The following is a 14186-nucleotide window of genomic DNA, read 5'->3' as shown; positions in this document are numbered from 1 at the left end:
GCTTCATTATCTTTATAATTGGGCATATTATTGAATATAAAAAAATTGCTTAAATTAGCTTATGTTGATCGAAGTGCACTTAACTCTAGCCAAACTGACTGTTTACATGCAAGATATTGTCATATTCTATTTAGATCATTGTTGTAAGAATCGTCTCAGACCCTGAATTGATTTGATCCGCGCTATTCCGATTCGGGGCTGAATTGAACTGAATTGGCCAACTTTTAACCACAAAAGATACAAGTCACAAAAATATTAAAAAACTATTTTGACCATTTTTTGATTTATTTGAAAATAAGCGGGGTTCGGATCCGTTTCGTATTGATTTTGGCCGATACACGATACGATACGATAGGATACGATACGAATCACGTGCAAGCATTACTTACGATCACTGTCTTAGCAGCGTAAAATTCTGTGGGCTTACCCCTTCCTCTCAAAGAGACGCCACAGTTCAGCTTGCGCAAAGAGGTGACTTCCATGGGATTTAAAAGATAAAGAGGTGGCCCTTGGATCATGTTTTAAATGAAAAAACATGAGTTTTTTTAGCATAAAATTTTGATATTCTACTATTGATTTTCAAATTATCAAAAAATAAGTCGGATTCTGGTAATTCAAATGCTCATTTTAACTAATTTGACTCTATAAATGAGATCCCAAGGTAGGGTTAGACAGTAGGGCATGTTTTAAGGGTGACTAAATGGCATTCCTGTGATCATATATTATTGAGTTTTTTCCAAAACAAACAAATTTTTTTAATATACGGCTATGTGAAAGGGACACAACGTTTAGAGGGCGTGTCATTGCTGTCATGAGTTACACACTATGACACGAATCTGACATTTAAAACAATATTTTAATTTTTTTTAATACTTTTAATAATATTTCAATAAAGGAGAGAACCATCCCGAGTCCCAAAGTCCCAAACAATTTTTTGGGCCGAAAATTAAAATCTTAGGCATCCCAATATGCAATATATTAAAATATAAAGAATGTTTTTATTTTATTTTTTTGAGAGGAGCGTTTTTATTAATTAAAAATAAAAAAATCCAAACCCTTTTGTGTTGTTTTTTAAAAAAAAAACTTGAATTCACGTGTCGAACGCGAGTCTCGTGCTGGGTCTACCCGTATCTCTGTGACATACATTCATGGAGAGTTTTTTCCGACGAAAAAAAAATGCTAACGGATGGAAAGTGATATTATAGAAACTTCAGTAGAAATCAGGGGTATATTTGTAACACTAAATGTCTCCATCTTCATCTCTATCCCGCTTTCAGTTGGTGCCTGTTGTTTTCCCTTTTCGAGTCTTCGAGTTCCTTCTCTCTCTTTCCCTCCTTTTCCCCCCCCCTTCGGAATCTTGTTTTCCCCCAAAACCACTGAGAATTCCTTCCGTTTTCCCACGAATTTCGGGAAAAATCGTGCCAGAATTGATCCCGAAAACACGCGCTTCGTATCTTATTGGGGAGTTTACGGTTAGGGTTTCGTTTTCGAATCAGGTATTTTCCCTCGCGCTTTCGTTTCCCCAAATTAGGGTTTTCTCTCACTGCATCCTGCGCTCCTTATGCATCCTCGATTCCGGCGGTTTTAGGCGACGAGGAAGTCATTGCGATCGATTGGGTTCGAGAGGCAAACTCGGATCAGTGGGGCGAACCCGCGAAACCGTTCTTCGGAACTTCGATCCCCTTCGATGAGCGTCGATGGGGATTTACGGCTGTTTCCGATGATTGGAAACGATCGGCTTGCGATGCCGGAGCGGTGTTCTTCATCGACGAGCGGCTGGAGGGATTCGGCATAGAGTAGCGGAGTTTGGGATCTTCCAGGTGACTCTTGACTCTTTTTTACTGCTTAGAGTCCTTCGCGTTTGGAGCGTTTAGTTTTGTAGTGTTGATCGGAATGGTTGTTTGTTATGGTAGGTTTTATTTTTTCTGTGGCAATTTTGTGGACTGTTTGTTGCTAGAGGGCGGAATGGGTCCGATTTTCTACATTTTGGTGGCGTTCCCCTGTGCTGTTGGGGCGATTGGGTTGGCAGTTTGGCACATATACAGACACCTCTTGAATTACACAGAACCCACGTATCAACGCTACATAGTTCGCATCATATTCATGGTTCCCGTAAGTGGTCACTGCCATTCTTTGCATTTATCTTGATTGTTTTGCGGTATCGAGAATGATTTTTTTCTTCTGTTCCTCTAGCATATACGTTTTATTCATGTAAGTTGAACCAATTATGATGTATATACTACTTAATAAAGGTTGGCAGGGAGAATAAGAATGAGCGAATAACATTCTAGGGTTTCTTTTTATTTAATTGCAAGCAAGTCTTAACTGAAGTAGATGGTGAAGGGGCTTGTTAGGGCCAGGGATTTCTCGAATACATCTGTCATTAGAAATTTTAGTTATCAATATTGGAAATCATGTGCTACATTTCTTCTGTCCTGGGTGTGTCTAATTCAACATTAGTCGCTCTAACAATGACATTTCATCAAAAGCCACCGTGTCTACATGTTTTCATGACGACTGTGGAATCTGCAGGAGTTGTTTTCTGTAATTTCACAAATTTCATGATAGTCAGATCTTTTTATGATATCAGACACTTGCCTTTGAACATACTAGAGTGAATAAACATGTGGTACCAACTGAGCTACGGTGGAGTCATGGAGAACATTGTATTCAGGCATTTGTAATATGATTATAAGTGGTTGAATCTCAAATTAGTTGTTTGCAAGAGTGCCTAACAACATGTGCGCTGTGCACCTAGTCAAGATAGTATATTTAAAACATCATAAATGTTGACTGACAAAACATCATTATGAAAACCATGAGCGGACACACGCTCACAAACTAACAACTAAGAAAAAACATCAGTTCATGATCTGAGAAGGAATTCGTAAATTTAGTGAATTGGTGTCCCAAGCAGGTTTTGCACTTTCTACTGTCTAGAGGAACAAACACTGAAAAGGGAACTATTTTTTTCTGATAAGATTTTTTTTTGTTATTTTACAAGGATTCGTCTTAGGGTCATCTATGTTCCATTGCACACAGTCACACACATATGAAAATGAACTTGGGGGATATTCCATTACCTCTCCATATCTTCGCATCTACAAACTTCTTGAATGCATGTATGCATTATTTATGCATACTAATTTCTGATGCTTATTTTGAAATCTATGTGCATGTGTTGGATCTGCATATTTCCTTCTTATAGATGTAGATATATGCTTACCTAATTTTTTGTATGTAACGGATTAGGAAATCCTGGTCTTGAGTTTTTCGGGATTATTATTTTTATGGACAAACAATTACCTGTTTTGTTAGCCATAAGTGGATAATTCATAGTAGTGTGCTGAGCTCCCACTTTATTGGGAGCATGCTGGAGCGGACCTTAATAAAAGGATCTGATAGTTCTATGTAACATAGACTACTAGATTCCTGTGGGTTTTCTTTAGTTGAACTTCATAGTACAGGGCAAATATGTGGTCAGGATTGCTCAAGAAGAAGGAAAATAGCATGGCAGCAATGCTTTACCAAAGCCTTATTCTTGACGTGTTGGCCCATCACTGGGTGGTAGACACCTCCAACCATTGTTGTGGAATCCAATGCATTTAGTTCCAACTTGCAATTTACAAGGTGTGTAAGGAGGACGTGGATCTTCCACAAGATGTTGACATGCCTTCATTTTTTACTGGCTTGTCCACATGCAAGCACTGCTATGGCGTAGCAGATGGATAATCACTTAGAACAGCTCTTTGGACCTCTCACAAACACCATTTTCATGCAGTGGAGATCACTTAGCTTGACTTCTGCATACAGATTACAGACATCTAAAATTAGTTAACCATGTCCACAAACTTGTGAATCAGCATATGCATAAAAATAATGCACAACTCAACAGAGTTAGATAGCATGTTTATGATCAAATATGATTTGAGTAAATGAGGAAATGTGTCACCTACTTTTTTCTTGATGTCAAGAAGAGGATCCATTATAGTACCAGTTGATCTGCTGTTAATGTTAAAGGCAATCTGTTTGGGTTTGTCCTTTGTGTTGTTTTCTTTCCCAAAGTTTTTGTGTATACATATCTTCGACATGCTTGAGATACTCAAGTCATGGTAATATCACCCCAGTCCACAAGTTATAATTGCTTCTTGGGTTCCTGTTGTAAATTTATCTATGTTATGCCTATGTAGAGCAGACTATTTCCTTTTGTTTCTGCATTTTTGTCTGCTTCCATTTGTTTATTTGATTAACTATTCACTTTCTATTTCTATTTTCTCTTCTAAGGATTTAATAGTTTGTTGTACTTCTTTATATTCCATTTTTTGTCATTTGTTGCATGGTTCTCACCTATGCGTTTCTTTGATTTTAATAACTACCATCATTATTGTTGACAGGTTTATGCATTGATGTCCTTTTTGTCCCTTGTCCTCAATGACAAATCAATCTATTTTAATTCAATTCGGGAAGTGTAAGTGTATACATTACTTTATGCACTGTGAGGTCTTAAATGGTTTATGAAATTATTTGTTCTTATCGTTCCATCACTTCAACGACACAAAGTTGCTGCTTTAACATGTTTTCACATACAGATCATGTCATAGTTTATGCAATGATCAGTAGAAGGTTCTGAGTTTTGCCTTTCAGAATCACAATATTGTGTCTTTGATGCAAGTTCTTTGGTAGTTGTTCTGATAGATTTGCCTTGTCTTGCCCAGACAGCTAGGCTAATTACATGATTTTTTTAGTTAAGCATTAAGTTAGTGGTTATATTCTTGAGGTATCTCATGACAATTCTTGTGTCAAGTATTCAATAGCCTTTCTCACAACTGCAGATAGTAATGGTTATGTGGAATAAAAATGTGCTGGATCTCCTGTTTTATTTCCATAGCTTTCTGTACCATGAATCTTTGGTGAAGAACACACCAATTGAATGCCAGTATCTATACAAGCTTCATTTTTTGGGAATTGATATGTCATGTTCATCACTGCAATCTTCATGTCATCCATGAGGGGTGGTTTTGTGAGTCTCATTTTTTCATCTATTAGATAAACCATGAGTTACTCCACTATTTTATGTTCTTGGCTCCTTGTATAGTATTCTAATATCATCTTGGATGATCTTCCATATTTTCCACTTTTATTGTGCTGTGAATAAACTTCTAAGCGTGGTACTTGCCTATAAGTTGTCATTCTTTGTTGTTCTTGGCATCCATCTTAGCATATGCATATTACTTCTGCCACATACAAATATGCATTTTAGAAATATGCGATGTTAACACTTCCATACATGCAAATTCATGCTGGAATCCTAACTTGAATGCTTTGGAGTGTTTTCAGATATGAAGCATGGGTCATTTACAATTTCCTTTCGCTGTGCCTTGCATGGGTGGGAGGCCCTGGTGCTGTTGTATTGAGTTTAAGTGGTAGGGTTTTGAAACCATCATGGTATCTCATGACATGCTGCCTCCCTGCCATCCCTCTTGATGGGTGTGTATCTACTTAGAGAACATCATGGGTTTATATTATAATTCTCGGCTTGTCAATTTTTATTGAGATTATGGGTATTTCTCACACACACATGCATATATATTTTAATTTATTTATTTATGGTAATGATACAGTGCACTGGGTGCACCTACACACTATTGTAGACCGTTGAATCTTGTTTGAACAAACGGTTGTGCTAATGAAGAAAAAGAAGCTATTTGCATTTATTAGCATGAAACATTGAAACCCTTCATCTCATACCTAATTGATTTAATAAATGCAAAAGCACACAACCTTCATAAATGCAATGCATGTTCGTATTCTAATTTAGCACAACCACTGGATTGAAAAAGATCTAGCAGTCTACAATATGGATAGGCACAGGGTTGCGCCATGTGAGAGAGTATATTCAGTCATTTTGGTAGCAATTTTTTTTACCGTGCATACTTTTTTTTTCTTTATGCATGTGCCTGACATTGGTAATTGTTGAACAGCCGTTTTATTCGGAGGTGCAAACAAGGTTGCTTGCAGTTTGTGATCCTCAAGCCTATTTTAGTTGCAGTTACCTTTGTGCTTTATGCAAAAGGAAAATATGAAGATGGAAATTTCAGTGCGAAGCAAGCCTATCTGTATGTCACAATCATTTACACAATCTCTTATTCAATGGCTTTGTATGCTTTGGCCTTGTTCTACGTGGCATGTAGAGATCTGCTTCGGCCATTCAATCCTGTTCCAAAGTTCATCTTGATCAAATCAGTTGTTTTCCTTACCTATTGGCAGGTAATCTTTTATATTTTTTGTCTAATTGGCTTATGTCTGACATCACTGTATGTTTTGTTGCTCATTTACCGGCTTTAAATTTTTTTTGCCATTTATTAGACATCTGTAATTTTGGGATGCGGAGGAGTGAAAACAACTGTTTCGAAGGAACACATGCATAGGTTAAATGATTAAGTGATACCCTCAGAAGCATAACTACAGTATATCATCTAATTAAAAAAAAAAACTTTCTCTCATCTCCTAAATGTACATAACATTATGTGCATGCATCAATTTTATATTTGAATGGAGTGATGTCGTGATTTTCTTTATTTGCAAGTTTGATGAAACACGTCTTATAACTAGCTTGCAAGGGATTTAACCATTCCCATCGTTAACAAATAGGTAGATGTATAATAGCTACATAGATAAGGAACCCTCTCCCACTCTCCCCTAAAATAATGATTATGACCTTGCTGTATCTCCAGTACAACATATTCATGATTTTGACTGATTCTTCTCAAGGTAACTATGATGCACAGCATGGTAGTTAGTTTCCAAAACATGTGATGTGGACAATCAGTTTTGAGGATGGTTTAAATGATCAGATTCTACTGTAATCAAACCTGACGGAAGAGTATACAACTCTATAGTGGCTGTTAACAAGCATCCTTGCGACATCAATATTTTCTACATTTATCTGGGAGAAAAAGGGAGAGAGCTTCCTTTGTGTTTTTGTTAAGATTTTGAATATAAATTGATATCTTAAAAGTGCATGTCAGAGTTCCAGTACTTCATGAGATATACTCGATATCTATTTTGAGTGGTTCCCAAATATTAGAAAAGGGAGACTGTTCAAATTCCATTTTTGCGCTTGCCTGTTTTTCTTAAAGTTTTGGGATTTCCTAATGTGAACTTGCTTTTTCCTTTTCCGATTTAAAACATTCTTTCTTAATCCCCCAAGAAATTGCATTGTTAATTACCATGCATGAGAGAGAGTAGTTTTGTGGGGTTTCCAGACCTTTTATTTGCTATAGTCTAACTTTAGAAAGCGAGTTCTGAGTCTTCTGACCTTACCAGTTGTCTCATATGTTGATTTTATGTTCTGATGAAAAGGGGATATGCGTATCTTTTTTCTGTTGTCACATGGTTTCCTTTGTTAAATTGCCACTTCATCCTTTTTCTCTCACGATGTATGCGTATCTTTCTGTTGTCACATGGTTTCCTTTGTTAAATTGCCAGCTTATGGTGCACACACATACACATGCATGTGTGCACTCTCTTTTTCTGCAGACAGGTACTTTTAGACCAAATAAGGGGTAGAATATTGACATCAAATCATACAGAGGAAAATAATTAATAGCTGACACACTATTCGACAATAATAATAAATTATATCTTGGCTTCTTCAGAATTTCTGTCCTGATATTTAAGTGAATGACAATAAGGATGTCAAGATATCTGTCAATCTATCTATAAATATCACTGTAAATTCACCAAACTATAATATAGGTAAAATATCGTGACTTTTTAAAAATATCGCCAATGTGATAATATCACGATATTATCTTGAGAATATCATGATATTCTCGTGATTGTCAATTAGTTTTACCGTTTGTATTTATCTTTTAAATATGTTTTTTCTTCTTTTTTTTACATTTTTTACTTATTTCTTTTATTATTTATGTATTTTTTGTATAAACATGGTATTTTCTTATTTTTTACATTTTTTAAGCTCCAAGAATTTTCCGAGATTTATTACCAAACCTGTAATATCGCGAGAATATAGCCGATACTGATATTTGTGACTGATCTATATATAGTTACATACTACATGTACATATATACATACATACATGCATACACACATGCATACATGTGTGTGTACATGTGTAGATAAATAAGTGCTGGGGGACTTAAATGAGGACATTTTGGAAGTAAAAGAACTGGTAGGTGATTCATAGACTTTGTAAGGTGCAACTTGCGATGTCAATTTACAACGAGGAACATAGGAACTTATGAAGAGAGTTCGTTCCAATACACTGGTTATTGAGATGCAGTAGCAACACTTGCATGGATAACAAAATACATATGATTGAAACACTAAATCCTGTATTAGTTTTTATGATAATTAAATTTTGAATTCAGATACTCTCTTTCCCTTATTATCCATGGCTGTGCAGGTGTTTGGCTGAAATAGCATTACTGTTGTTATTTTCTGCGATGACATTTCATTTCTAATCTAAAAAAGGGTTGGAAGTCTGAAGTCAACTACTTGATGTGCTAAGGGTCTTGAAATGCTGAAGTTATTCTGCTTATGGATCATACTTGACCTGTGTATCAACATCTGAGAATCTTGCTTTCAGGGGGTTTTGGTTTTTCTGGCCGCCAAGTCTGGGATCATAAAAAGTGCTGAAGAAGCTGCTAATTTTCAAAATTTTCTCATCTGCGTTGAGATGCTTGCTGCTGCAGTGGGGCACTTTTATGCATTTCCATACAAAGAGTACGCTGGTGCAAATATTGGTACCTCTGGTGGTCTGGCAGGGAGCCTAGTTCATGCTGTGAAGTTCAATGATTTCTACCATGATACTGTTCACCAGGTCAGTCTGACTTTTTATTACCTGCTTTGAATGTCTGGTCAACTTCTTTAGTTGTTTGCATATGCTTTGTCTCTATCACGCCACTCTGGTTTTTTGTGAGGAAGGACCTAAAATGATGGGACAAAATTGGACTTTAATTGGGTTATGGTCTGGTCAATTTGGTTTGATCCACCTTTTGGTTTGGGAGTTGATAGTCGGATAGAACAAATGGTGCATGTCAATCTACGTCATTTTTGGTGATTTTTTTTCTTTATTAGTGCTTTTGCACTAGATCTCGAAACTGTTATTTGCTTCTTGTTGCTCCATGCGATTCATTGGTGAATGGAAGCACTGGGGAAATGCACTTCTATGTCGGATAGATTATTCGTGATCCTGTACTAGGGATTGACGTTGGGGTCAGGTGCTGAGGTACCAGTTGAGTACCCAGCCTGGGATGGGGGTGCAGCCCAAACCCCAGTTAGACCTGGGCTTAGCGACTGAACAATAAACTAGGTTTGTCTGAGGTACTTCAGTAGGGCCCTGCCCAACCAGAACCAAGCTTGATACATGGTCACAGTTCATAGCCCTCAACTTGACAAGGCCTGGCAAGGCTAGCAGCAGGTGAAGCCTACCCTTAGGCCCATCAGGCTCAAAGAAGGCCCAACCGAACAGCCTGGGTTGTGTTCATCATAATCTGTTGAATCTAATGATTTTTCATTTTGTTTCAGTTTGCTCCTACGTATCATGATTACGTACTTTACAACAATGAAAGCGATGAGGGACCGACAAAGTATCGGTCACGCACATTTGTGCCAACTGGCCAGGAGATGGATGCTGTGAGGAGGAACAAACATCTATTTGGTAACAAGCTTGATGGTGTACAGCTTTCCAGCGTTTCCTCCTCTGAAACTAGCAGCCCTGTTAGAACTTCTACCAATCAGAGGAAATCAACAGATCCAGAAGCAATGAAGTCTTCATTGCTGCTGGACACATCAATTTCTTACTCGCAGCCCTACGACCTTTCGCTCATTGACTTGGATTTGGCTAACTTGCCTTCGAAGGTACCAGCAGTCAAAGATTCTGGATCGCGGTGACATGGATTGATGCTGCTGTGGTCAGCTTGTGTTAGATACCTCGATGCCCTGATCTCAGGCAAGCATTACCGTTGAAGAATACGGAAGTGAGCTCCTCAGTTTGTGTGCTGATTTGTTCTGTCTACCGTGTTCCTGAGACTGTATGGAGAAGCTTCCTTTTTGTCCTGCTTCCGTTTATGCTTCCCTTATCCTTATTGCAATGCCTGATCTTGATTCTAGCTGCTCTCTCTCTCTCTCTCACACACACACACACACACACATATATGAATACATCTAGGGCATGTCTGGAAAGTGAAAGTGATTATGAAAGTGGATACTTCCCTCTTGTTTTTAAGTGGAATATACTTTCCTAGGTCAATGGGATATATCCCAGAGAATACCAATTTAATGAAAATCGGAATCCCATTTCCCAACCAGGTGATCTAACTACTATTGAATAGTTGCCATGAGATCAGTAAGAGAACTTGCAACTGTGAGATGCATTGATCTAAAGTTTGGCCTAGGTCCACATCACTTGGAGCCCAGTGTGTTTGTGAATTTGAAGCATTGTGGTGAATCTAATTTCAGGAATTGAATTCCTAAGCTTTCCAATTCTTTTGTTTGTATTAGTTTACGAAATTGGAACTGGATTCCCTTTCCTCTGAATGCAAATTATGAATGTGGAATCTAATTCTAGTTTAGTTTTCATACTTTAGATTTGGGTCCAGCCCAACTGTGACTGATTGGATAGAATATTGAAACTTTATCAAATATAACAGGAAATATATTACAACCCCTGTAAAACAGTTTGCAATTCATTTCTTCTTACATATATCAAAGAAAATCCACTAAATTTACAAATCTCCCTAAAGTAATTCTGAAGTGAGCAAAGACCACTTGAAATATGAATTGTTGTTAGCCAAACTTCTTGAACTATGAAAACTAACAAAACAAAGGGCAAAATAACATTCCAACTTAACAGGATTTCTGCATTAATTAGAGGACTCTGGAGGATACCCTTCTAGTTCTAAGCAAGATCAAACAAGGAGATTATATGTATATATAGCTTAAGCATAGCAGGAAAAAAAACCAAGCAAAAAAACATCACAGCAAAGCAAAAAACAAAAGTTTAGCAAAAGCAAAAAAAGAGCTCTTATAATTTTCCCAGCTGAAAATAAAACCCGTGAACTTTTGCATCAAAGAGGTTTATCTAGGCCACAGTTAAAGAGGAATTTGAACCTTGTGGGTTTGGTAGATTCACGATGGAACATTTAAATGATCATCTTCTACATTCTTCTAAAAATTAGGATTTAAGTTGTTAGTGAAGAGATCTTAAAATTGATCTCAGCATTGATGCTCCTCTTTTTCTTCTTCTTCTTCCTCCTCACTCTAATTTATGATTGAGACTAGAAGAAATTAAAGAAGAGAAGGAGAACAAGAAGACCAGAGGGCCGTGGATGGGATTGGATGATCGGAGAGAGAGAGAGAGAGAGAGAGAGAGAGAGAGAGAGAGAGAGAGAGAGAGAGAGAGAGAGAGAGATGATGATGATGATGAAGCAGCGACAGCTTACCACTACTTCTAGCTAGTTTTTCCGGCCACCAATTACTGGCCGCCCAACGATCGCCATCACACCGGCCATCTGAAGAAGTGAGGGAAGACGAGAGAGGGCCGGGGAGGTTCGGGCTCGTGTTTTAGGTTCATAATAGAATAGGAATTCAATTCCAAGAATTGAATTCTCCTGTATAAACTGAGAATTACATTCTCAAGAATACAGTGGAACGGGAATCCCATTCTATGTGCAAAACGGTGAAAGCAAACAAAGGAAAAGAGAATTGAAAGGAAATGGATTCCAATTCCATGAATCCAAACACACCCTTAGGGAGTTGGATCTAATCAAATTTAAAGTCAGATGCAAATTTCGGTTAAGGAGGAAACTAAATCCAACCTCAGAAACTCTCTACTCATGATCTGGTACTTATTCCATTTGCACCCTAACTCTCAACCAAGGTTTCATATTTGAATTGAGATTAGACATTCTGTGACCGTCCCCGAAGGATGAATACGCAGATAGTCCTACAAGGCACTCCAAACTCTAAACACTCCTCCTCTAGGACCATAGTACCCCAGGCCAGTATTGCTGCAAAGACTGTACCACGCCCCCCCTGTCCAGTTTGGATGCTTTTAAGCCAAACCACCTAGCCAGGTGTGTGGAGCTTTTGAGCCCAACCAAATACATCCTTGGTATATCAGGAATATGCATTTTGCAACTGCAATGCAACATAGGAAACTATGATGTGTAAAAAATCAAGTAAAACTTTTCCTTAAGAAACATGCTTTAGGGGGCATTTACATGTCAAGGAAGAAGGTGCCACCACAGCATCTGCCACGGCACATTCTTCTGCAGAATACAAATCGGATCACCCCGTCCACGGAAACTTAATCCTTGGAAAGGGAGGTCCAGCGTGTAAAATTGGAGCCACTTTCATGTTTGTGTTGCATTGCGGGGCTCGCAGAAATGGTACAGGCGCTTAGCATTTTCGCGGAAAATCCCCTTTTTCCGTGACATGCAAACAGACCCTTAGGCACTGTCATTTTCCATGTGAAAAATGGTGGTCTCATAAATGGGCATCACGGCAAGCCACATATTCATGTGATTCATATTCACAATCTCACAACTAGGAATTGTCAAAAGTACCTAAGCTTCTCTAGGTTTAGTTTCCATTAAAATAGCAACAGTAAAACGTCAAACCTTCACGTTTCACTACCAAGTGGCAATATTAAAAAAAAAAAATCTCTAGGGCAGCGTGTATACTAAAACTTATATAGGTGCAAGTTGTTTCCACTAAATCTGATACCGTGGTCAAATTGTTAAGGGTTGATCTTAGATCTAGTTTTTTTGCCAAACTTTTTTTAGCCCAAACATTTGCATCTGCATCTGTTGATTTTTTGAATTGATAGAAAAGCATATTCTTATATTGAATTCCGTGATCCAAGGGCCGATCTTCACGAAGTATGTAATCACAGCTATAGTGTTGGAATGAGTCAAAACGACTCGCATCTATTCGTTTCAATTCATTGACATCGTATGCACATGCGTAGTCAGTGTAACTGTGTATTTCATGTGAAAGACATTATATATATATATAGTGGTTATGTACGCTGATACCTTGTTTGTATGGATCTAGTCACCAAATAATAAATCTAACCATACGGGTGTGTTTTTATCATGGTTTATTTAATATGTGAGAGATTTATCATGTCTAATACACCATAAGATTAATTTTTGAGATGGTAAAAAATAGACGGCTCACAGTTCATGAAAATAAAGACATGATTCCTATCAAATAAACTGTGTTAAGTACATCTATAAGGCTTGATTATACTACCATAACATATAGTGCTCCACACTTGATTTTCATAGATCTAAGCTCCCAAAAGCAAAATCTAACCTTCGGATCATGTTTAACATGTTCTATTTATTATTTCAATGTGTTGAAGTTGACTGAAATATGACATTATACACCACTTTTAAACCACCCTTATTTTCATGAATTGTGAGCCGTTGATTTTCAACATCTCAGAAATATGATCTTATGATGTATTAGACATGATAAACCATCTCAAAAATATGTTCTTATGATGTATTAAACATGATAAAAACTCAAGCATAGTAAATACATCATGCTAAACACATCTGTACAGTTGGATCTACCATTTGGTGGCTAGATCTATACAAACAAGAGAACAAGAGTGTGTACCATCATATGGTATCATGGTACAAAACCACTTTATAATTTCTCTCTCTCTCTCTCTCTCTCTCTCTCTCTCTCTCTATATATATATATATATATATATATATATACTCACTAAAATATGAGAATTATCGTGTGAGGTGCGATTTTCATAAATTTTTTGTTCTTTTCTCTTAAATCTAACCATACTGATGTGATCTACAGTTTTATAAGGATCAGCTCTTGAATCATTTTTTTAAGGCTTTAAAAGCAATAGCTGATCATCTTTATAAATATTCAAGCATTCAAAAATCAAAATTTTCCATAAAAAATACACAATTCAATAGTTGATTCCATAAAAAATACATGATTCAATAGTTGATTCCTAGCAAATTTACTCTGTGGGAAATGCCCATATTTCTATTTCTCATATTCTAGTGAGTAGTGACTCATATAAGTCTCTCTCTCTCTCTCTCTCTCTCTCTCTCTCTCTCTCTATATATATATATATATATATATATATATATATATATATATATATATATATATATATATA

At 37.1% G+C, this 14186-nt stretch overlaps 1 protein-coding gene across 2 annotated transcripts; it reads left to right on the top strand.

Moving 5' to 3' along the window:
* Nucleotides 1–1319: 1319 nt before the first annotated feature.
* Nucleotides 1320–10137, top strand: LOC149839387 (uncharacterized). Of its 2 annotated transcripts, none has more exons than XM_090004111.1 (8): nucleotides 1320–1496; nucleotides 1589–1820; nucleotides 1958–2112; nucleotides 4395–4468; nucleotides 5338–5487; nucleotides 5982–6267; nucleotides 8613–8846; nucleotides 9554–10137. In XM_090004111.1, exons 3-8 carry the CDS (start codon nucleotides 1966–1968, stop codon nucleotides 9917–9919), a joined length of 1257 nt encoding a protein of 418 aa, XP_089860237.1. In that variant the 5' UTR covers nucleotides 1320–1496; nucleotides 1589–1820; nucleotides 1958–1965; the 3' UTR covers nucleotides 9920–10137. The 2 variants fall into 2 exon arrangements, with proteins under 2 accessions (XP_089860237.1, XP_089860236.1); XM_090004110.1 differs by having other exon boundaries at nucleotides 1321–1496; nucleotides 1914–2112.
* Nucleotides 10138–14186: the final 4049 nt, after the last annotated feature.

The sequence above is a fragment of the Nuphar pumila genome, chromosome 4 (assembly GCF_984573655.1).
Source record: "Nuphar pumila chromosome 4, dmNupPumi1.hap1.1, whole genome shotgun sequence".
Classification (NCBI taxonomy): domain Eukaryota; kingdom Viridiplantae; phylum Streptophyta; class Magnoliopsida; order Nymphaeales; family Nymphaeaceae; genus Nuphar; species Nuphar pumila.
Note: the sequence above shows the minus strand (reverse complement) of the source record. Positions and strands in the feature narration are given on the sequence as shown.